General features: G+C 41.5%; 1 protein-coding gene across 3 annotated transcripts in view; it reads right to left on the reverse strand.

Annotated features, from left to right (window-relative positions):
* Positions 1–22834, reverse strand: part of Aig1 (androgen induced 1) — a 216818-nt gene extending 193984 nt beyond the window's left edge. The window contains exons 1-2 of one of the 3 annotated variants that reach the window (XM_070011003.1): positions 22754–22834; positions 22414–22533 (exon numbers count right to left, since the gene is read on the reverse strand). In XM_070011003.1, coding sequence (XP_069867104.1) covers positions 22414–22533; positions 22754–22834 — 201 coding nt within the window. Of the gene's footprint in view, positions 1–22413; positions 22618–22753 lie in introns of those variants that run through there. The other 2 variants (XM_070011005.1, XM_070011004.1) reach the window with 2 other exon arrangements.
* Between the last annotated feature and the right edge of the window lie 393 nt (positions 22835–23227).

Consider the following 23227-nt stretch of genomic DNA (forward strand, 5'->3'; position numbering starts at 1 on the left):
TCCACATTGTCCCGGCTCCTGTACCATAGTTTAATTTTAATTTTTTTATATCTTTTTTATTTTTTATATCTTTGGTGCAGGTGCCTGGGCTTGACTTCAGAGGATGAGCTCTGTCCCTTAGCTTTTTTGTTTAAGGCTGGGGGTAGAGACACAGCTCCACTTATGGCTAACTGGACATAAGAGTTTATGGACTTTCCTTCCTGGGCTGGTTTCAAACCACAGTCCTCAGATCTCAGCCTCCTGAGTAGCTAGGATTACAGATATGAGCCCCTGGCACCCAGCTTCCACACATTCTTTTTGGTCTTCTGCTTTATCTCCACTCACGCCTGTGGTACCCTTGCCTGAACACACTGGTGTGGATCATGATGCCCTCCTTTTGTACAAAAATGTGATACAAGCTTGGAACTAACTGTGGCAGTGAGCTGAGAGGCACACTGAGAATTCTGCCTGTGCCAAGCAAGCTATATTAGTTACATGCTATTTCCTTCCCAGGATAGACAAACCCACTTCTGGCACTTAATTCCAGTCTCCTAGCTCTCCAGCCTCAACACAGTAGAACCATTCCACTGTGTCTATATTTCCTTTCACTCAGCACTGGACGCAACGCAAAAGAGCTCACCTCTGGGAACGCTAAGAAGCCTTTAGCAAACCAAGCATCAGACAAACTCAGCCAAGATAAAGGACCACTATCCTTCTGAAGGGATGGAGTCTCGGGCTGAGAAAAGAGGCTCTGGTGGAGAAAAGAATCTTGCCACTCCAACAAGGTCAGGATTAAAAGAGGCCATTGTCCTTCCCTTACCCCGTGATGAGACTGGGGGCACAGGGCAAAGGACGTTATATAATAAGCTGCATGCAACGTACCTTTCCAATGTTGCTGTGTGTAATTTTAGTACCATTTCTGTTTCTACAAAAGGATCAGCTGCAAAACTCTAAGTTCTTCAGAAGACACGAGTCAGGCAGTGAAGTCTCTGAAACCTATTGGGAAGCCTACTGGAAGCAGCCCTTGCCTCCGCATTGACTTGAGAAGGAGACCTCCCTGGGTGAGTCAAACCTCCAAAAATTTCCATCACCACACCACATTCAGCAGCAGCAGCAGCACCAAAAGCTATTGAGATCATTGCTAATTCCTTCCACTTAGAGCAGAAAAGGAAGGCAAACTATTTTGATGAGACAAATACTTTTTACTGAGTTACCACTAAAACTTATGGCCAAGAACTAAACCTCTTCGGTGAGCAAGGTAGGGTAGACCTACGAGGAAGAAGGACACTTGGTAACACACTTAGAAAACTTCTATATTTATCAAATCTACACTGTCAATGCTAAAAATGACCTCGGTGAGCTAGCACAGTGTACTTCTAAATACAGCTGAGTACTTCACCAGGGCAACCGCAGGATATGCGTGTGCATGGGTGCACATGCGCATGCACACGCATGCATGAGCGTGCCCATGCGTGCATGCACACACACACGCACACATACTCAAAATGCACCATGTGTGCCTTGGATTAATTTGGTTAACAATTATTAACTTGAGAATCCAACAATGATTTGTGGGGCTGGGTTTCATCAGCTGCCATATCTTGAACACCTCTCATCATACTTCCCTGGTGATTCTCAATGGTGAGGTACAACATCCCCTTTAAATTGTAACATTTTTGCAGACACAGGCTACGTGTTTCTAGACATTGCCAAACCATAATCGACAATAGTGTCACATGATAGGTATGCAGAAAGTATTTAGAAGTGAAATCTCTGAACTGTGAGCTCAAATAACTTGTCCCTCTTTCTAAACACAGTCAACACAATATTCTCAGACTCTGTCACAGCAAAAGATGGCTGACTATTACAAAAATCAAGTTTGGAAATATTATAGTCCTGAGCTTAAATGAATTATAGAAGAGAATAAACTTGAAGTGCAACCAAATTATTCTCTTCTTTCTCTTAGGTTCTTATAAAATCTTCCAGGGGGGCTGGGAAGGTGGCTCAGTGGTAGAGCGCTTGCCTTGCATGCATGAGGCCCTGGGTTCAATTCCTCAGCACCACATAAGCAAAAAGAAAAAAGCTGGAAGTGGCGCTGTGGCTCAAGTAGTAGAACGCTAGCCTTGAGCTGAAGAGCTGAGGGACAGCACCCAGGCCCAGAGCTCAGGCCCCACGACCGGACCGGATCCAAAAAAAAAAAAAAATCTTCCAGGGAAGATCTGAGTATATTGCTTCCCTTTTCAAATACATAAAGACAGATATGGTCGGCCATGAAGTCATTTAAAATTAGGAAGCCTTCATTAACACAATTTCCTAATATTGACTTCTCTTATTTCCTAAGGTAATTGAATGCTTCTTTCATTTTGTAAATCCAAGTTACACCTAAATGTCAGGAAATTTCTTTCCTATTCTCTTTATATAACTAACTGCCAGTATTTTCTGTCTAACTCACACTTAGACAAAATAGTAAAACCAAAACAAAACAAAACATTTTAAGCCAGGCTTCAGGTGCTCATGCTCATAATCCAAATTACTCAGGAAGTTGAGATAGGAGGATTGTGGTTCAAAGACACCCTAATCTAACAAATCTGTGAGACTCCTAGTTCCAATTAAAATCCATAAGTAGAGATGTGGCTCAAGTAGTAGAGCAGCAGCCATAAGCAAAAAACCAAAGCAACAGTACCAGGCCCCACTTTCAAGCCCAGTACCTGCATAGTATATACACGTGTGTGCATATATATGTGTGTGTGTGTGTGTGTGCATATATGTATATATTTATATCACCTTTAATGAGAACAAGTTTCCAACCTCTCTGAAATCTAAGTAAGCAATGTAGGTAAATGAGCTCCACTAAGTTTTCTCAGAAGCAAAGAGCACAAGGCCTGTGGCTCAGAGATGCAACTGTCAGTGAGAATAGCAAGTCCACCACCATGCAAAGGACAAAAGGGACAGCATTGCTCTGTGGGTGGTGGCTGGCACTGGGACCTGTGGGTTTTATCTGCAGGTGGCAGGAGTTTCCTCAATGCTGACTGAAGCCACAGAGAAGGTAAATATGTGTTAAAATCAGCATGACGTTACTGGCAAACAAACCAAACTGTCCTGGAATGGAATTCAAGCATGGTTGAGTTTTCTTAAATGGCTGGCCACAGGCCTGCCATGGATGCTCACCCTGAGGTTTGTCATGGGGCTTCCCAAATAACAAAGCAGCTGACATTCCGCAAGTATATGCTCCTAATAAATTACTCTGTCACTGAGACAGTAAAATGTACATATCTTCCTTCCAGTTCCTAATTGTCTAATCAGATGCAAGTCCAAATTACATAGTAAGTGAAAGCAATAAAAAAAAACACAAGCATGTAAACAACATCACAATGGTCCATTGTACTGTCAACTTGACCCTGCTGAAGCACGCTATTTGTTTGGATAGAGAAAGCTTTCATTTTTATGGAGGCCCTAATCAAGCAAAACTAATCAACACAATATTGTTCTTTAGGAGTACATACTATTTATCAAAGAGAAAAACTCAGCATGCTAGCAACTTCTAGGGGAAAGGGGAAAGTATCGATTGGGCAAAGAGCCTAACACGAAAACAACAGTAGCTATAAAATTAATTTTCTAACTGTTTTAATAGCATACACATACCAAGATGATTCTATCTTTATCATTTCTTTCCTCGATCAACTTTTGAAAAAAACTCTCTTACTGAGAATATTGTATAATCTCTGGAGTGGAGCATCTAAGCTAGTTTACATAGAAAAAGTACCTACATTATTAGAAACACCTTTGAAAGTACTGTTATCTGGATGAAAGCTTATGAGGGTTTCTACAGTAAGAGCAGCAAATAAAAGGAGCTGCTAATACAAACCACTTTCAGTCAAAAACAAATGTCAGCTGGCTTATACTCTAATCCTAGCAATTTAGGAGGCTGAAAATAGGAGAATCACAGTTCAAGGCCCGCCCAGGCAGAGAAGTTCGCCTAACTCCTTCCAAGTCCATAATAGGTAGGCACAGGTGTGTTATCCCAAGCTATACAGAAGGCTGAAAGTTGGGATGCCTAGCTAGCCTGGGTGAAAAAGTTCATGAGAATCTTTCTACACAAAGGGAAGATGGATGTAATGATATGCACCTGTAATCTCAGCCATGACAGGAAGTCTGGAGTAGATGACCAGGGCCTTAGACACACACCTAGGTCAAAAAGGTCTTATCCTAAAAAGAACCAGTGAAAAATATAACTGGATGCATGTCGCTGTTTATATCATTCCAGTCTAACAAGTATAAGCTCCTGAGTTTGAACTCCATTATTACTATATATAAGTTTTAAAATGCACTTCTTTTGGTGAATCAGGAATAGAAGGAGAAAGGATACAATGATTATATTCAATGTACAGTATGTAAAAAATGAAGTATGTAATGTGAAGGCAGGTGTGGGAGAGGGAAATTGGGGGATAATGAAGGAAGGGGTGACATTGACCAAAAAGTATTATACTCACAGCCTGACTTACGGAATTGTAACCCCTATATAAAACAGGAGCAGGAGGGGAGAGGAGGAGGAGGAGGAGAAACAGAGGAGGAGGAGGAAGAAGAAGAAGGAGAAGGAGGAAGAGAAAGAGGAGGAGGAGGAAGAGGAGGAGGAAGAGGAAGAAGAAATAATAATAATAGTATGTGGCTGCTGTTCCTCAACAACTCTTCACTGAAATTTCAGCAAGATCTAACGTTGGCTTCTTTTAAAGTACATTATCATAATATAACGAGTAATACTATACTGCTCAACTGAATCAAAATATTTTAGGGGGAGATTGAACTCAGGGCCTTATGCTGGCTGAGCAGGTGTGATACCACTTGAGTCCATTCCCTTTTGCACTGGTTATTTTTGAGGTAGGGTCTCACTTTATGCCCAGGCCAACTCAGCTTTCAGCTTTCATCCTCCTCCTTTGGGCTTCCCCCCCCCCCCATCATTGCTCCCAGCCATTGTGCTTCCCCAACAGCTGAGATAATGGGGACTTGCCACTCTGTGCAGCCACGGGTTGAGATAAAATCTCTTCAATTTTTGGGCAAACAATGATCCTGCAATCCCTACTCCTAATTAGCTAGGATTATAGGCTTATGCACCTTGTCTGCACAAATTGAAGTGTGTGTGTGTGTGTGTGTCCTTGTCTGCACAAATTGAAGTGTGTGTGTGTGTGTGTGTGTGTGTGTGTGTGTGTGTGTGTGTGTGTGTGTGTGTGTGTGTGTGTGTAGCTTGAACTCAGGGCCTTATCCTCTCACTTGGCTTTTTGTTGTTGTTGGTGGTGGTGGTGGGGCCTGAACTCTGGGCCTGGGCACTGTCCCTCAGCTCTTCAGCTCAAGGCTAACGCTCTACCACTTGAGCCACAGCACCACTTCTGGCTTTTTCTGCATATGTGGTTCTGAGGAATTGAACCCAGGGCCTCATGCATGCAAGGCAAATACTCTACCACTGAGCACCTTCCCAGCTCCTCACTTGGCATTTTTACTCAAAGCTGGATTGCTACCACTTGAACCACACCTCTACTTTCAATATATTAAAATTTTAAGAGTTAGATACAGTTGCTGATACAGTGCTAGTCAAATAAATAAAAAATAAGAGACTTTGGGAAAAATATATAGAGGATACTAATAAAAATGCTATTGATCCCTAAGAATTATGTACCCTGGGGTTGCACAATGCAGTAGATGGTGGTGGAATTTCTTAGATGATGAAGAAGAGATGAGGAGTTGTGTAAGGTGAAATTAAGAATCATTTTGAATATGTTTGAAAAGAAGCAGTAGGGTATAGGAACATGGAAATCAGGAGCAATGAGGGTTCAACACTTCAGTGACAAGTACAGTCATTAGTGGAGTGGATTTAAAGTTAGGATGTGAAGTAACCCCTCCCAGGGTAGTAAAAGACTAGAAAGAGAAGAGGGTCTAGCAGGGACTTACTTCAACAAGGGGGTGAAGAAGAGGAAGATGAAGAAGCAACAAAGACTAATGAGAAACAGGAAACAGAGTGATCAGAGGGCAGCCAAACCAGCATTGTTTTTTCAGAGATCAAATTTTAGAAGGGTTTCAAGAAAGGGAAAATGACCAATTGGACCAAATGTTCCTGAGAACAGAAGTTAAATGATGAGCTCAGAGCTGACCAGTATGTGGACATAGTGAGTGGCAGCCTTCATTAGAGCTCTTTCAGTGGAATGGGATGCATTTAACAGAATAGGGGAAGAGGAAGCGAAAACCAGAAACAAAGACTCCTTCCAAGTAGTTCCACTGAAAATGAACCCAGAGAAAAGGGGGGGAGCAGTAAGATGATGGTGATTTGAGACAAAGACTAATTTTTATTTGTTTTGTTGTGTTTAAGACAACAGATGGCATCCTGTATGTGTGTATGTGGATGGAAATGAGGCTGTTGAAATGGAAAGTCGTGTAATGCAGGAGGGGAAAAGAGACAACTGAGTCACTGAATGCTCAAGTAGGCAAGAGGCTGTGGGTCCAGTGTTCAATGAAGAGATGACCCAGCCATCGTCATCCATCCTAATAGCAGGCAAAGTGAAGTAGCTTCAGGTAAAGACAGGGTGAGCAATTTGACAGTGATAGAATTTCCTCCGACTGCTTTTGTTTTCTCTCTGCAATAAACACCAATGTTATTCTTAGCTCTTTAGCCAATGCAAGGATTACTCTCTGGGTGAGAGAGGGACATGAATGACAGGATGAAGGAAAGGTTATAGAAGATAAGAGGACTGAGCAAAATAGGCAGATGAGGCTCTGTGAAAACAGGAAAGAAAACTGGTTAGAAAAAAATCTAGTAATTGTACATTGTTGAGCAGCACTGAGGATGCCCTCATATCATCAGTCCTGAATATCAAGCCACTCCAAACTGCAGGCTTCTGTGGCATTCTTTAATTGTGCTCAATTGCTCAGTTGCAGGCAAGGGTAGGCAAATCAATCAAGAGAGAAAAAGAGTAGAAATAAAAAGGAATATAGTCATTATAGGGTCTAGAGCATGAAGCATCAAGTTAGTCTCCACAATATAAACTGCTAAGGGGGGAAATAAAATGAAAAAGTGAGTGATGGGGACAGATGGGAGGGTCTAAATTTTCTTGTACAGCAGAATTTATTGGAGAAATTCTCCTACGATAAAATAATGGAGCAAGCCACACTCCAAGAAAAAGCCAGGAAGATTTCATCTGACATTCTCCTGGAAACATAATCTCCTTTTCTTTATAATCTAGACCTTATGGGAATGGCATGCATTTGGGCCTGAAGTCACTTGGGGGAAATTCTAATCAATCTAAGTAGGCCACATCATGATGGCCTTGAGTAACAAACAGAAATTGGTTCTGATATGTTTATTACTATATTTCATCCTCACAAGGACTCTGTGGTAGGTACTTATTATTACTTTATAAAACCAATAAAACAGAAACATTTGGCCTTACAGATAATAAATTTGCCCAGAGTCACAGTTGGTAAGTGACGCACTGAGATTGAAACTCAATCTGAGTCCTGAGCCCAAGCACCCACATATCATACACTACAGCCAGATATACAGTGGGAGAGACTGATACATAATTCTACAGTAAATGGGTAGCATATTTTGCTAAGAAACCACGTTAATTATGATCATTTTATGTATTCAGATATAAATACATACTGGAAACAGACATGGTCCCTTGTCATAGACAATTAGGTGCAAGTAAGCCAAAGACTTCTGAACACACTTAGGTTAGCAAGTCTTAATTTGGCTCTTTGTCCTGTATTCCTGGTAGACCAATAAGCACTGCACAGAGAAGTTTTTTTCAACCATCTGATTTCTTCTGCACTGAAGCAATGAGGAGCAGACTGGACAGAGAATGCAGAGAAATTGGGAGTCTTTCTTTTGCTCACTTATCCTTGTCAGGACCGTGCATACCAGACGAGTACCATGGATCATTACTGCAGACCTAGAAGCACGAATCAATTCTCAGTTTATTGCACACACATTCTGTGATGTGTGGAATAATCTCCACACCTTGCCTATACATATAAACAGTTCCTTCGGTAAACTTTACATATGACATCTGTTTTTCCTGCCTGGACCTGTGCTGATACAGAAGTAATCTCTCTGGCATAGAATAGGTCAGAATATTTTAGAAAAGGCTGTGTTCCCCTTCTATATGGACTTTTTTTTTTTTACTTTTGTTGTTGTTGATTGTGGGGCTTGAACTCAGGGCCTGGGCAGTGTCTCTATTTTGCTATTTTGCTCAAGGCTAGTGTTTTATAAACCACTTTGAACCACAGTTCCACTTCTAGTTTTTGAGTGGTTAATTTATTTTCTGCTTGGGCTGGCTTTGAACCATGATCCTCAGATCTCAGCCTCCTGGGTAGCTAAGATTACAGGCATGAGCCACTGGCATCAGACTGGATTTTTACTCTGTGTGTGTGTGTGCGTGTGTGTGTGTGTGTGTGTGTGTTTGTGTGTGTGTGTGTTTTTAAGTAGCAAGGAGACCAAGCATGGTGGTTCATGTGCATAGTCCAAGTACGTGGAAGGCTGAGGCAGGAGGATCATGAGTATGATGCCACCCTGTTGACAGAGTAAGACCTCATATTAAAAAAAAAAGTTAGCCAGGCACAGGTGCCTCACACCTGTAATCCTAGTTATTCAGGAGGCTGAGACTGAGGATCGCAGTTCAAAGCTAGCCCTTGTAGGAAAGTCCACTAAACTCTTATCTCCAATAAACCACCAGAAAACTGGAAGTGGCACTGTGGCTCAAGTGGTAGAGTGCTTGCCTTGAGCTGAAGAACTGAGGGACTGTGCCCAGACCCAGAGTTCAAGCCCCATGTCAGACAAAAAAAAAAAAGTTTAAAAAGAAAAAAACAAAAAAGGCAAGGACATGTTAAGTATATTACAAGGAAAGGGATGTGTCGTGTTACAGCAAAAATGCTTTCCTTAAATTCATAATGTTGAAAGGCCAACTTTTCAAGTTGGAGCCAATAAATCACTCATGACTGAGCTAAGTGCAATTTTAATGCAAGGTGAATGGAATGCAGAAGTAGACCCACAGTTCCTGTACAGAAGGCCTTCTGCTCTGTTGGGCCTTGTCGACCTGATACTAATTAGCATGCTCTAAGCACATGAAGATTTATGCTTGGCTCAAGGATTTATGAGCCCAATCGCAATGTACCTAATACCATAGAGCTTCATAAACACAGTCAAAGACAGCTAGTCACTTACATTTATGAGATATGTGGTGAAAGACTGTCAGTTAATCTAGACAATTTCTCTACAGGAAATTGTGAGATTTAAGCACCCTGAGTGATTACTGGCATTATTCTATTATGTATTCCATTGTGTTAACAGGAGTACAGAAAAATCAGTACTCCAATGTTCCAAGGCCAGAGAACTAATTTGAGAGAGAGAGAGAGAGAGAGAGAGAGAGAGAGAGAAAGAGAGAGAGAGAAAGAGAGAGAGAGAGAGAGAGAGAGAGAGAGAGAGAGAGAGAGAGAGAGAGAGAGAGAGAGAGAGAGAGAGATTGAGCCGGGGCCATGGGCTTGTGCCTGTCATCCTAAGTAACTTGAGAAGCGGAGGATGAAAGAATTGTGGTTTGAGACCATTTGGGGCAGACAAGTTTGTGAGATCCCTTTTTAACTGATAACGGGCTGGGTGTAGTGATGCACATCTGTCATCCCAGCTATATGGAAGGCTGAGATTGAGATTTAGAAGATAGAGGTTCTAGGCCAGCCCAGGCAGAATAGCCACAAGATTCTACATCAACCAAGAGATGCTGAGTGTGTGTTTCCCCACTTAAAAAGACTAAAAGAGGCAGGTCGTGGTTCAGGCATGCATCTTGGCAGGAAGTAAAACCCTATTAAAAAAAAAGAACAGGTAGTAAAGAGCATTGTTCAGTAGTGAAGACCTTCCGGGCAGGTACAAGGAAGACCCTGAGTTCAAACCTCAGTGCTGCCACACAAAAAAAGTCATTGTCTTAAAGACTTTAGTGTTGCAACCTACCTCTGAGAATGCATCCCAAGTAAATAACCACAGATGTGTGTCAAGATTTAGCTATTCACTAAGATAATCAACAGAAATTAACACATGGTAGAGCATGCAGTCATGAAAAATGACGTTGTAGAAGAATGTATAATGATATAGAAAAACATGTATAAAATATTGTAAGCTTAAAAAATAGGTATTAAAGTCATGTACATCTGGGTGCTGGTGGCTCACATTTGTATTCATAGCTACTCAGGTGGCTGAACTCTAAAGACTGCAGTTTGAAGCCAGTCTAGGCAAGAGTTCATGAGACTCTTATCTACAAATAACTACCAAAAGGCCCTAGTAGAGCTGTGGCTCAAGTCGTATAGCTCTAGCCTTCAGTGAAAAAGTTCTGAGTCCAAGCCCCAGTGCTGGCACAATAATAATAAACAAAACAAAACATAAACATATACCAGCCAATTGTAAGATTATGCCTGTAATCCTAGCAATGAACTCCAAGATATAGAAACAAGAGATGTTTGGGGGTTTTTTGGTTTGTTTGTTTGTTTTTTGTTCTTTAATGTACTGTGTGAAGTTCTTTCTTTTTTCTTTTTTTTCCCTTTGGTTTATCCCCTGTTGTCACTGTTGTTTATTTTGGTACCCTGAGTCTTGTCTATATGTGTATCTGACTGGGGGAAGGGAAGGAGAATAACAAAATGGTGAGACCAAGGACAAAGGGTGAACCAATGTAACAGCAATACTAACTAGACACTATGTTGGAAATGAACTTTCCAACTTGGAGGGAGGAGAGTTGGTGGGGAGGGAAAGTGGGAGAAAATGAAGGAGAGGGTAACAGTTAACAGTGTTAACTGTTCGACAAGAAATGTATTCATCACCTTATCTTTGCAACTATAACCCCTCTGTATATCACCTTTACAAAAAAAATCTAAAGCCCAAAAGAAAAAAAAAATGATGCTGAGATTTGAGGATTGAGATTCAAATAAATTCCTAGAGACTCTTAAATCCAATTAACTAGAAAAAAAAAAAAGTCAGGTGTGGAAGTACAGCTCTAGTCATAGAAAGCCACACTTGAGTGAAAAAGCCTAGCAAGAATGCAATCCCTAAATTCAAGTCCCAGTACACACACGCATACACACACACACATACACACACACACACACGTGCTGATATTGCTGTGCCAGTTCAAATGAGTAACTGGTCATCTATAATCCCAGCTGTCCATTAAAAACTCTGAGCTGATACAAAAGCAACTCCTAGAAGACTTTGGACACAATAGCAGGTGAAATGTGAAGCAAAGTGAAAATTAATCAAGTCCTTCAGGGTGTGTTTGGAGGATTCATTCTTCTTGTTCTCCAGATGTAACCAGAGGGCATCTGATTCTTATACTGACACAGAAATTCCAGAAGAAGCCTCTCACCAGCCAGAGGACACATACTCATAAGACACTATGTTGGCAATGAACTTTACAACTTGGGGAGGGGGGAATGAGGCGATGGAGAAGGTAGAGAAAGTGGGAGAAAACAAGGAAGGAGGTAACAATGTTCAACAAGAAATGTACTCATTACTTACATAACTGTAACCCCTCTGTATAACACCCTTACAATAAAACTAAATTAACTTTTTTAAAAAAGCTTCTTTGTAGTAGAAATTGTGAATCCTCCTTTCTCCCATTTCCCCCCTTCTTCTGGGTATCAAAATCCTCCCGTGTGGGGGAGGGGAACCAGAAGTGAAAGGAAGAATGCTCTACAGGACAAAGGTTGGTATCCTTTCTTTTCTTTCTGTCTTACTCTGAAGGCACACATAGTTCTGTCGACAGCATGACAGGCTAAAAGTCTTAGTAAACTCCATGCACCTGGCAAGGCGATCCAAGGAAAGGGAGAGCTGCAGACTGGAGAGCACGAGAAAAAGATGAACAGCACGGATATATGGCCCTTATGATGGAGCTAACTTGAGACTTAGGCATGAACAAAATGGACCTAAAGCAGAGCAAACACAGCAACAATGGAAATACCACATAAACCATGCTCTTACCTCCAAATCCTCTGAATGGTGCCTGCTCCATTCAGACCCAAAAGGCAGAGAAAAATCTTTGAGATTTCTGATAACAGATTCCTCATGAGACAGAAAGGATCTGAAACTAGCTGGTCTTACTGACTGATTAAAAAAAAAATCAACACTCTCCATAAGGTTTTTTTTAGAGGACACAAAATCTCTCTGTATAATACTATTAAAAAGTGCTTAGGGTATAAACCAAAAGAACATGAAATGCAAAGAACAAAAAATCAGACCTATATTATAAAAATTAGCAGATGCAACCTTTAAGATGGTGCAATATTAAAGTTATTAGGTAAAGATTTTAGGATAATTCTTCAATGATTGTTGTAAGGTGAACACTACTGAAAGGAATGATAGAAATGCATCGCTAGAAAACAGGAACTGTAAAAAGGCACTGGATGGATATACAATGAAACATACAATACCCAAATTTAACAAAACAAAGGATGGATTCAGGAAAAAGATGGAGACAACAGAGGAAAGATCTGGTAGCGCTGAAGATATATCAATAGAAATTATAAAAGATGAGCAAATAAAAAATAATCCTTAAATAGGTAACAAATAAGTAAATAACAATAAAAAATTATTGAAAAAAATAAAAATAGAACTAGAAATAAACTGACCAAATCCACAACAACCTGTAGAATAAAAATCAATATGCCTGACATTCTTACTATTGGAGCCCCAGAAGAACAGACAAGAGAAAAAGCTATTGCAACAGCGTTTGGAAAGGCAACAGCTGAAACCTTTCCAAACTGAGTGAAAGACATAGACCATAGACTCAAGAAGGATACACTCATAAAACTATAACCAGACATAGCCTAAGCAAAGTAGCCAAAATAAAAAATGAGAAAAATCCTAAAGGTAACCACAGAAAAACAATGTATTACATTCAAGGAAGCAATGGTTTGAAGACTACAGATTACTCCTCAGAAATTATAGAGCCCAGATGACGGTGGCACAAGATTTTCAAAGAAGAACTATTAACCAATGATGCTACATCCTGCAAAATTTATCCTTCAGAAATGAAAGTAGAAAAAAAATACTCTCTGCTGAGGGAAAAGGAAGAGAATCTGCTGCCAGCAGATCTCTTCTTTTAATGAAATGTGGAAATCAGTCATCAGGATTATACAAGGGGGAAATGAGGACATAAGGACTGAAGGCAAAACTGAAAAACCGGTAATATCTGGGAAAATAGACTGTACAACTCAATCGGCTCAAGAATTTTATGGTTAGTAATGAAAGTTATAATTGGCTAAGGGATTGTCAGGTTATATAAATGCAATAAATACAACCAGTGTAATAGGCAGGGTAAAAGTAAAAGGGCTTCCATGATTTACTTTTAATACTAAACTAGTTACTTTTATTAAATTATACAGAGCAAGTTGTATATATGGTAATCTTTACAGTGATGTACAAGACTAGGGGTACAGCTCAGCGACAGTGTATACTTAGCATGCACAAGGCCCTAGGTTTGATCCACAGCACCAAAACAAGCAACTAAACAAATAACTAAATAAAATAATAACACATAGGAATAGCCAATAGCTAAATTTAAATGAATAGAGTAATAAAAATATTTAAATAATCTAAATGAAGACATTAGCAACTGAGAAAATCAGAAAGCTAGCAAATAGAAAACAAATAATAAAATGTAACCAAGGGACTGGGAAGAAGGCTCAGTGGTAGAGCGCTTGACTTGCATGCCTGAGGCCCTGGGTTCGATTCCTCAGCACCACATAAGCAAAAAGAAAAAAGCCAGAAGTGGCGCTGTGGCTCAAGTGGTAGAGCGTTAGCCTTGAGCTGAAGAGCTGAGGGACAGCGCCCAGGCCCAGAGTTCAGGCCCCATGACCGGAAAAAAAAAAAAAAAGTAACCAAAATCCAACCATTTGAAGAATTACATTATTAAATTTACTAAATATATGTAGTTTAATATATCATTAAAAGACAGAGATTATCACGCTAGATTTTTAAAAATAAGACTCCTCTATAAGTTGTCAGAAAATCCATTTGAGTTATGTTGATATAATTATAGATATATATGTATATATAGTATTTAGGCATATGTTTATATATATGTATTTTGTCCCTGACATTTTTTCCTGTTCAAGTTTCATATATATATTTATTATTGCAAAATATTATTTTTTTTACCCTAAGAAACGAAGAAGATGGGATTATTTGCTGTCATCTCATGTATTTAATAATATACTAGAAGTTTTAGCCCATGCAATAAAACATAAAAAAGAAATAAATGCCACACTGCCTGGAAAGGAAAACAAAATTGTCTCAAGCTGGGTGCTGGTAGCTCATACCTGTAATCCTAGCTGCTCTGGAGGCTGAGAACTGAGGATTGCGGTTCAAAGCCATCCTGGGCAGGGAAGTCCATGAGACTCTTATCTCAAATAACACTAGAAGACCAGAAGTGGTACTGCGGCTCAAATGGTAGAGCACTCACCTTGAGCTGAAGAGCTGAGGGACAGTGCCCAAGCCCAGAGTTCAAGCCCCATAACCGTCAAAAACAAAAATTGTCTCAGATTAACAGATGGAATTTTGGGGTATATAAAAAAACTTTACATGTATAACAAAGCGCCTAGAACTGATAAATGAATTTAGCAAAATCATAAAGTATAGATTAATATGCTCAAATCAAATATATCAGTATATGCTAATAGTAAGTAACAAAAAAGTAAAATTTAAGAAAATAGTATTGTTTATCTCACTAAAGAGAATTTAGGGAGTAATTAAATATGTCCTTTAGCAGTTGAGAAATGCAAAGTATAACCACAATGAGATAACCAAAATGACTAAAGTAAATAATAATGACAACATCAAATTATTCACACAAATGGGAAGAACTTTATCACTCAAACATTTTGGTGATATCTGCAATTTTAAAATGTGTGTTATAGGAAGGTGGGAAGGAAGGTGGCTCAGTAGTAGAATGCTTGCCTTGCATGCATGAGGCCCTGGGTTTGATTCCTCAGCACCACATAAGCAGAAAAAGCTGGAAGTGGTGCTGTGGCTCAAGTGGTAGAGTGCTAGCCTTGAGCTGAAGAGCTGAGGGACAGTGCCCATGCCCAGAGTTCAGGCCCCATGACTGACAAAAAAAAATGTGTGTTATAAAATATATAATTTTTCTGACACAAATGTACATCTGTAGTTGACGCTATATGTTTCCATGTGTGTATAGCAATCCAAAATGAGTGCATCTTGAAGCACTAATGTGCTGACACAATCTTAAAGGCTAACTAAAGATAACATGGAAAAGTATTGCCTGACTTCTTAGAAATCCAGGGTTCCAGTGTGTATCCTGTTCAGGTCCACAAGGAACAGGGTAGAGCAAATGAATGAGCTCACTGCACAGGGACAGGACTACCTGCAGGTGCAGGAGGAACTGTAGGAGCCCTTTAACTGCCTCACCACAGAGTAAGAGTAGAGGCTATGTTATTATGTAATTCTAGGCAGCAGGATTGTTTCCAAGCACGCTTGGATTACAGAAACATTCTGATCCAGAGTGGAAAACTGAAGTATTGTTCACGCTTCCACAGAACCATGTGACATTTCAGGGGAACACAGTGAATCAGGCAAAAACCCTCAAAAGCAGTTACGGATTTTACTATTATACCAGACATGGAGGATTGGTGCCCGGTTGGGCAAAGAAGTGACTTCAACCAGCAGTCAGCTGACTGTCTGCAATGTCAATAGCAGCTGCAAGTCTGAGAGGGGACAGTGGAAATATGACAACTAGCTCCCCCAGTGTGGCAAACCCACCTTCTGCTTTATGTCTCATCCGAAAGACACTGGCCAAGGAAGTAAAGAGGCATCTATGCAAAGAATCATTCTCCAAATCCTTCCTCCTGCGTAGGAATCAACATTATATGTACATTTGGGAGTCAAGTCTAAGACTCCTATAGGAAAAAAAATGTATCTACTTTTGTATGCCTAAAATAAAAAAATAAGCCAGGCCCAGTGGCTCAAGCCTATAATATTAACTACAGGGGAAGCGGAAATGGGAAAATCATGGTTCCAGGCTAGCCTAGGAATAAAAGTTGACAAGACTGTATGTCAGTCAAGCAAGGGCAGGATGCGGATGCAGTAATATGTGCTTGTCATTCTCAGTGATATGAAGAAGCACCAAGAGGATCTCAGCCCAGGCATACTGAAAGCCCTCACCTGGAAAACAGTCAACACAAAAAGAGAGTGGAGGGATAACTCAAGTTGTAGAGCCTAGCAAGTGTGAGGACCTGAATCCAATCCTCCGTACCTCCAAAATATATAAATGTATGTGATAAATAAAATAAAAAATGAACCAAAAACCCACTTAATTTTGTTCTCTGAGTAGTCACTGACCTAGTGGCCTTCACATAGCACTCTGTAGTTGTGGTGGGCTGTAAGATACATAAGTGACATGTGGAATCTCTTCTTAAAATGTCCTTCCCTATTTAAGCCAAGAACTATACTCGGAAAGGTATCTTATCATAAGCATGTAAGTAAATAGAAGACTCAGATGTAAAATTTAGGAGATTTAGACAGCTTAATTCACTTCTTTCACATTTTTCTAAATGTCAAAATTTCTCACATCCCAAAGCAAAAAAGAAGAGGAGGAACAAGAGGAGGAAGAGAAAGATCATGCAGGTAAGCTTGACCATTTCCAGCTCTTAGAACAGCCTGAATGGTCCACAGGGGTCCTACTTTATTCTGCTCCCCTGTAGTTTTCTTACCCTCCTGTGGCAAGTTGGATTTAGATAACAACAACCAAGAATATAGATTGCCTTACCTTAAACTTCCAAAAAGAAAAAATTCCATTGCCTAGCCAAAATACAAGACTCTGCTTTGGTTTTTTTTTTATAAAATCGTAACCTAAGATGCATGAAATATGCAAATATGTCTTTACTTTTGCTAAAAACAACAAAAGTTAAAGGCGTTATCTACGATGCTACTCCACAATGTCCTATAGATAATAATAATCAGTGATAATCTTGAAAAGTCAGTGTCTGGAAAGAAACTGTCTTTATCTGATAAATCGTGACACTTCCTTTAGTCTACCAGTGTGGGGTTGTTTGTTGTCTGCTCTGGAGACTACCTAAATTTATTTCTTAATTGTAATAACTAGCCCATCTTTGGGGCCTGATACCTGTTTTTCTCTTTTATTTTCAAGCTATAATTTTTTTTAAATTTCAGCTTCTTTTATTATTATCTTTAAGCAATTGTACAAAGGAGTTGCCATTTAACAAAGCAGTTTATAAATACACTGAATCTTTTTATTTTCCAGTCTTGGGGCTTGAACTCAAGGCCTGGGCACTGTCCTTTGGGCTCTTTTGCTCAAGGCTAGCACTCCACCACTTGAGCCAGAGTACCACTTCCCGTCTTTTATGTTTATGTGGTACTAAGGAATCAAACCTAGGGCTTCATGTATGCTAGGCAAGCACTCTACCACTCAGCCACATTCCCAGCCCAATACATTGCCTCTTGATCAGTACTTTCAACATTCCCACCCAGCCTTCCCACTCCTTCCCTCACTTTTCTTAATTCTCCAGTATGTACACTGTGTACACCCATTCATCTACTCCTCTCCCCTGGACTCCATCCCACTCCCTTTCAAGCATCCCCTTCCTGAAGTTTATTTTGTTGAACTTTGACTTTGCCTTTCTAAGAAATCACACTATTTGAGCTCTCCCTTGAATCAACCTATTTCGGTTAAGACATTTGTATACAATTACATACCACATATTTACTTACATGTTTATAAGCTAATTCTAGTCAAGGTACATTTTTACATATTCTTAATCATGTCACAGTGAGAGCACTTTGAATATGTTTTGAAAGTAGACAGAATTAATGCATGCAAGGCTGGGCCCTATATAGTATTTCCTATTGAATTAGGAAATGACACAATGCAGTTCCCAGAAGCCCTAATCACACTAACAGGTGCACAAGAACCACTTGGTGACCTATTGTGACACAAATTATGATTCAGAGGGAGTGGGCAGCCTCAGTCCACACTCTGAGTAGGCGGGGTCTCAACCCCTATATTCTGCCGGCGCATGAATGGAAAGACAGTTAGGAAGAATGCCCTAAGAAATGAAGACTCTCGTAACACAAGCTACATCACAAATGACATAGACAGATGCCTGCTTCCATCTTTAAAATTCCAAAAGCCTCAAATTCAGTATCATTATTAATGTAATTAGTTATAACAATTAACAAGCTCACATTTTTTCAAGTGCATTCTCACTAACTTATTAGGTAGCTTACAATTCACAATGAAATGAAATTCTAGTGGGTATTTTATTTAAGTCTTGTTATTTGAAGATTTTTTGAGAAGTCTTGGGCTTGAAACTTCTGGAGATATTAAATGGAATTGGAAACATTGCCTTGGTGTGCTGGGCAAGGGAGGGTCCCCCAAAGATGCCCACATTCTAATGCTCATGTTAGGTTACACTGAGATTTGGGGATGTTCCTGTGACTGCAAACATTTTCTAAGCCCCTATTTTATTCTAAGTGCTACTTTGAAGCATCAACAAACAATGCCCTTTTGTATTTAATCTATGCTGGCTTTATTTTGATTCCTTTTATTATTTGGGGGCAGAAGGCAATTTGAAGAAGAATTGTGTAACTAATAGGTAATAAATCAACATTCTCAAGAGAATTCATCAGCTGTGATACTAAGGAAAGATTTCAATATCCATTTGCTGTAATTTTTATTTTCTTCTAAATTCCAGTAAAATGTATTCCTTTCCTGAGCCTGGTATGCTATGTCATAGTTTCTGAAATACTTCACGGCAAAGAAGAAGCCCTAGAATTTCCAGTGCTCAGTTGTGCTCAGTCTTTGTAAAGTCTCACATTGCCTATGTAATTCGTAGGTATGCCTCCACATGGTTTCATGGATGAAGCTTTGGTTAAAACTAAAATGAAGTAATTTAGCTAGTTTGTTGTGTGTGGTACTGGCACTTTTTTCTAGGTCAGAGGCTTTAAAGCCAAGTGTATTAGTTTTCTATTGCAGCAATAATGAGTTACCATATATGCAGTGGCTCAAACAATGTATGTTTATTATTTTACAATTCTGGAGGTCAGAAGTCCAAGTTTCACTGGATTAAAATCTGTATCAGGGGCTGGGAAGGTGGCTCAATGGTAGAGTGCTTGCCTTGCATGCACGATGCCCTGAGTTAGATTCCTCAGCACCACATAAGCAGAAAAAGCTGGAAGCGACACTGTGGTTTAAGTGGTAGAGTGCTCACCTTGAGCTGAAGAGCTGAGAGACAGAGACGAGGCCCAGAGTTCAGGCCCCACAACTGACAAAAACAACAACAACAATAAAACGTATCAGCAAGACATTGTTTTTTTTTTGAAATACCTTGATGTTTCCAGGTTCTATGTGCTTTCCACATGCCTTCGCTCATGGCCTCTCCTCTGTCTTAAAGCCAGCCATGTCCATCTGTCATTTTCGTCCATAGTCATGTTTTCTTCGATCAGATTTGGGTCTCTTCCTGCTTTTCCATTCTGCTTTTAGGATCTCTAGTAATTATACTGGGCCTAGCTGAATATTCCAGAATAATCTCTTACCTTCAGATCTGTTGATTAATGACTTAATTCCATTTTGCTATGTCACCTACCACATCCATCAGCTGTGGGCATAGGATGTGCACACCTCTGAGAGCCTGTATCCTGCCTACCATACCAAGCCAGTGTTTCTCTTTCCATCTAATGTTTCCAAAAGCAGTTTAGGTCTTACAGTCTCTCCATATTAAGGGGGAAAACAGTCCTTGGAGAATAGCAACATAAGATGACTGAAAGCCACAATGTGTATTTCAGCTATTGACCATGAGCTGGGTCAACTGGAATGATTCTAATGCCCAAAGAGAGATATGAATCTGGCTGGAATGGCCACAACTACGAGACCCATCTGTGCCAGGATATATGAGCCAGAGATTCCTGACTCCTACTGGAGTAAAGTGATGCCACCAAAAAATACAGAGTCCAACTGTGGCCATAAGACTGGTTCCCTGACTCTGCAATTCAAGTTGGCCAGAAAAGACGCCCTCTTATTAAAATCCGGAGAAGCTAAAACCCTTCTCTAAACTTGCTCCAATAAGCTGAGAACCACTAAAATTGTCTGAAGCACTTGAAAATAAAGCTTTCTCAGTGCTTTAAAAAATAAAGACGTACAAAAAAATGTAAAGGTAGGGTTTAGGAGCCTGCTCTTTTCCTGGCATGCTACAGGACTGACAGATTGGTTGTTTTAACAGCTGTGAGAGGCTTAAGCTCTAAGAACTCTAAATCGTCCATAAAACAAACAGTCACACTTTGCACTGGTGTTTTTACAAATATTTTTCAGATGTGCTTCTCATAAGAACTCTCTGTGGAAGACAATTATTCAATTTCAATCAGGAGCCATAGAGTGTCAAAAATCTGAATGTGAGCTTAAAGTCCTTGTACAAACAGAGGGCCCAGATATAAATACAAAACAAAGTAAAAGTTTGAAACTTAAACTGGTGGTCTACATACTATTGTAGGAATAAAGCAGCATTGTAGCAATCACTGTCAGGTAAGGTAGGTAAGTCCAATTATCTAATGCTAAATTTGAAACTACATTACAAACTAACTCTAGTACTGCTTCATGTCAAAAGGTTATAATTTCTTCTGAAACCTGTTTTCTAACAGACAGTAGGTAAAGCCAACATGAGAAGTGCTCGTCTTTCTTGGGTCAACAGACATCTTTGATTTCTACTCTCTCATCTGCTACAATCATCTAAGACAAGGCCATGACAGAACAGGGCCCAAAGAATCTAGGGGTCACTTGACAATCCTCAAGTCATTCCACGGCGACCTCACTTGGAAACAGAATAGACAAAAGGATATAAAAGGACTTTTGTTCAGATAGTTCCTGAAAGGATTGTGGGAAAAAAATCTAGGCACATATATTTAAATAGCACCTTTGCATCTCTAACTTTTAGAAGGGACACAATTTCTGGTGCTCTGTATAAAGTATAAATGATTTCTATATCTATTTACCAGCATATCCGGGATGATATCAGATATGGTATCATTCAACGATATCAGATATGAGATACCAGCATACACTGAATCTATGCAAAATGACTACTTCATCACTTAATTGGTGAAGTCAATTCTCACTGACAAGCCAGTCAACCCTTGCAGGCACCTAGCTTCTGTGTGCTAAAGACTAGGTGGAAAACCGCAAGCACAGAGCCTTGTCATGTGCTCCTCGTGGGGATGAATAGGAGGAATAGAAGAGTACTGGCAGGGAACTCTCATGTTCAGAGACAAATGAGTCTCAGAAGAGCTGGAACTGGAAGATCTGAAAGTTGAAACCTTTGCAACACTGTTCCCCCGAGGGCAGTCTTCTTGTGCTTAGAATACTGAGGGAGAACTTAACATTCTTCTCCCAAGTATCTCATCTACTACACACTGTAAGATGGTATTTCTAAAGGTTCTGACTGTATTTCTGTGAGCATTTGATGTCTTTGAAGAGATCTTGAAATAGGAATCAAGTTCTCTTCAGTAACATGGAGAGTCCACAAAGACCATAACCCTTCAAGCTTGGCTAACCTGGAGTAGAATCTTGGACAGACAGTTCTAGCATATCAGGAATTGTGCATTTTCTCTGAGAACTTCACTGTAACTTTGGAACTTCACTGCTTTTGTTGAGCCCTCTGCCCAGGTTTAATAATCTTCTGGTTTGTGTGTGATGTTTCAACACAAAAGTCACCTTTTGTTTATATTAGTGACCTTTCACCCTTTTTTAACCATTGCCAATTACAGCTATCAAATTGTGCAAACTTACTTGGGAATTGGGACAATCACTCTGGAATGCACCTTGGAAATCTCTGCCCGCCCCCCCCCCCCACCTTCCCCTCTATTTCTAGGAAAAAGAAGAAAAGAAATTACCGACAATGGGCAGAACGCAGATGCAAAGAAAATAACTTTATTGGGTGCTTTCTCTCCCTTAGCCCGAGGATCTGGGCAAAGCTCCAAGTGACAACTAGACAATACTGCTTCCTTTAGGTGCTGCACGTTCATAGGATGACAGGTGTTCTGGAAAACACCCGGTGGGCAAAGGAGTCAGAAGGCCACTCAGGATCAAGGACATCCGATGCTTTTTGGCAACTGAAGAACCTTCCCTCTGAGAGGCAGGTCTGTGTCCCCACTCCAAATGGCCTGTCACCGGGCTCTGCCCCACCTCCATTTAGCAGGTAACCAGTGGGTGGCTCAGAAGGTGCCAAAGCCAGGCCTACACGCTGGCTCACAGCAGAAGACCCGAGCACAGGGTGCTGAGCGCGGGCAGCGCGCACGCGCACAGGTGCTCACACCCCCAAAACGCAGTCACCCCCCCCCCCGGTGCCGGGTGGGTGGATAGAGGAAGGAAGGGGAGGGGACGGCCTTACCAGATCAATGAACGTCAGGAATTTCCAGCTCCCTCCGTAGGTCTGATGCGAGGGCATTTCGATGGCCTTGTAGTTGCACAGGATAGAGCAATAGGACAGCAGGATGGCCACCCGCAGCACCTGGCACGGGACAAGCGCCATGTTCACCAAAGGCCTGGGCAGGCGGGGCCGGGAGAAGGGCGCGCCGGGCGCAGGGGAGCAACGAGGGGGGGCGGGGGGGACGGAGGGCGCCGTGGGAACCCGCACGGGGCGGGGCCGGAGGGGCGGGGCGGGGCGGGGCGGGGGCTGCGGCGCGCGCCCCGGCGGGTCCGGCGCGGCCTGGAGCACGCGCGCGGGCGACCTGCGCGGGCGGGGCGCGGCTTGCCTGCGCGGCCCGGGGCCGGCGGGGGCGTGGCGTCATCTCCTGCGTCATCTCCGTCATTCTGCTCCAGCCTTCGCCCGGCCACCACCACCACCACCACCTCCCCCTCCCCGCCCCCGACACACACCCCTGGGAGACCCGAACGGGGGGCGCCCCCTAGGCATCCCGGAAAGGGACTGGCGGCCCTCGAGCCTCAGGATCCCGGACCGGAGCTGGTGACAGCTGCCAGGCCCGAGGGAGGTCGGCGGGCAGGAGAGGAAGAGGGGACCCGGGGTCCAAGGAGGGGACCCGCCTTGCTGCTCTTCGGGAATTGCTTTTGGCCCGGGGAGGGGCACGGGGCGCGCAGGGGCGCGCGGGGCCCGGGGAGGTGTCCGCCCGGGTACACAGCCTTCCAGGGACTCGCATTGTTTCGGTTATGTTTTGTCTTGTTTTTTCCTGTTGACCGATCCCTGT

The sequence above is a fragment of the Dipodomys merriami genome, unplaced genomic scaffold, assembly GCF_024711535.1.
Source record: "Dipodomys merriami isolate MVZ:Mamm:240054 unplaced genomic scaffold, mDipMer1.0.p SCAF_8, whole genome shotgun sequence".
In the NCBI taxonomy this organism is placed as follows: Eukaryota; Metazoa; Chordata; class Mammalia; order Rodentia; family Heteromyidae; genus Dipodomys; species Dipodomys merriami.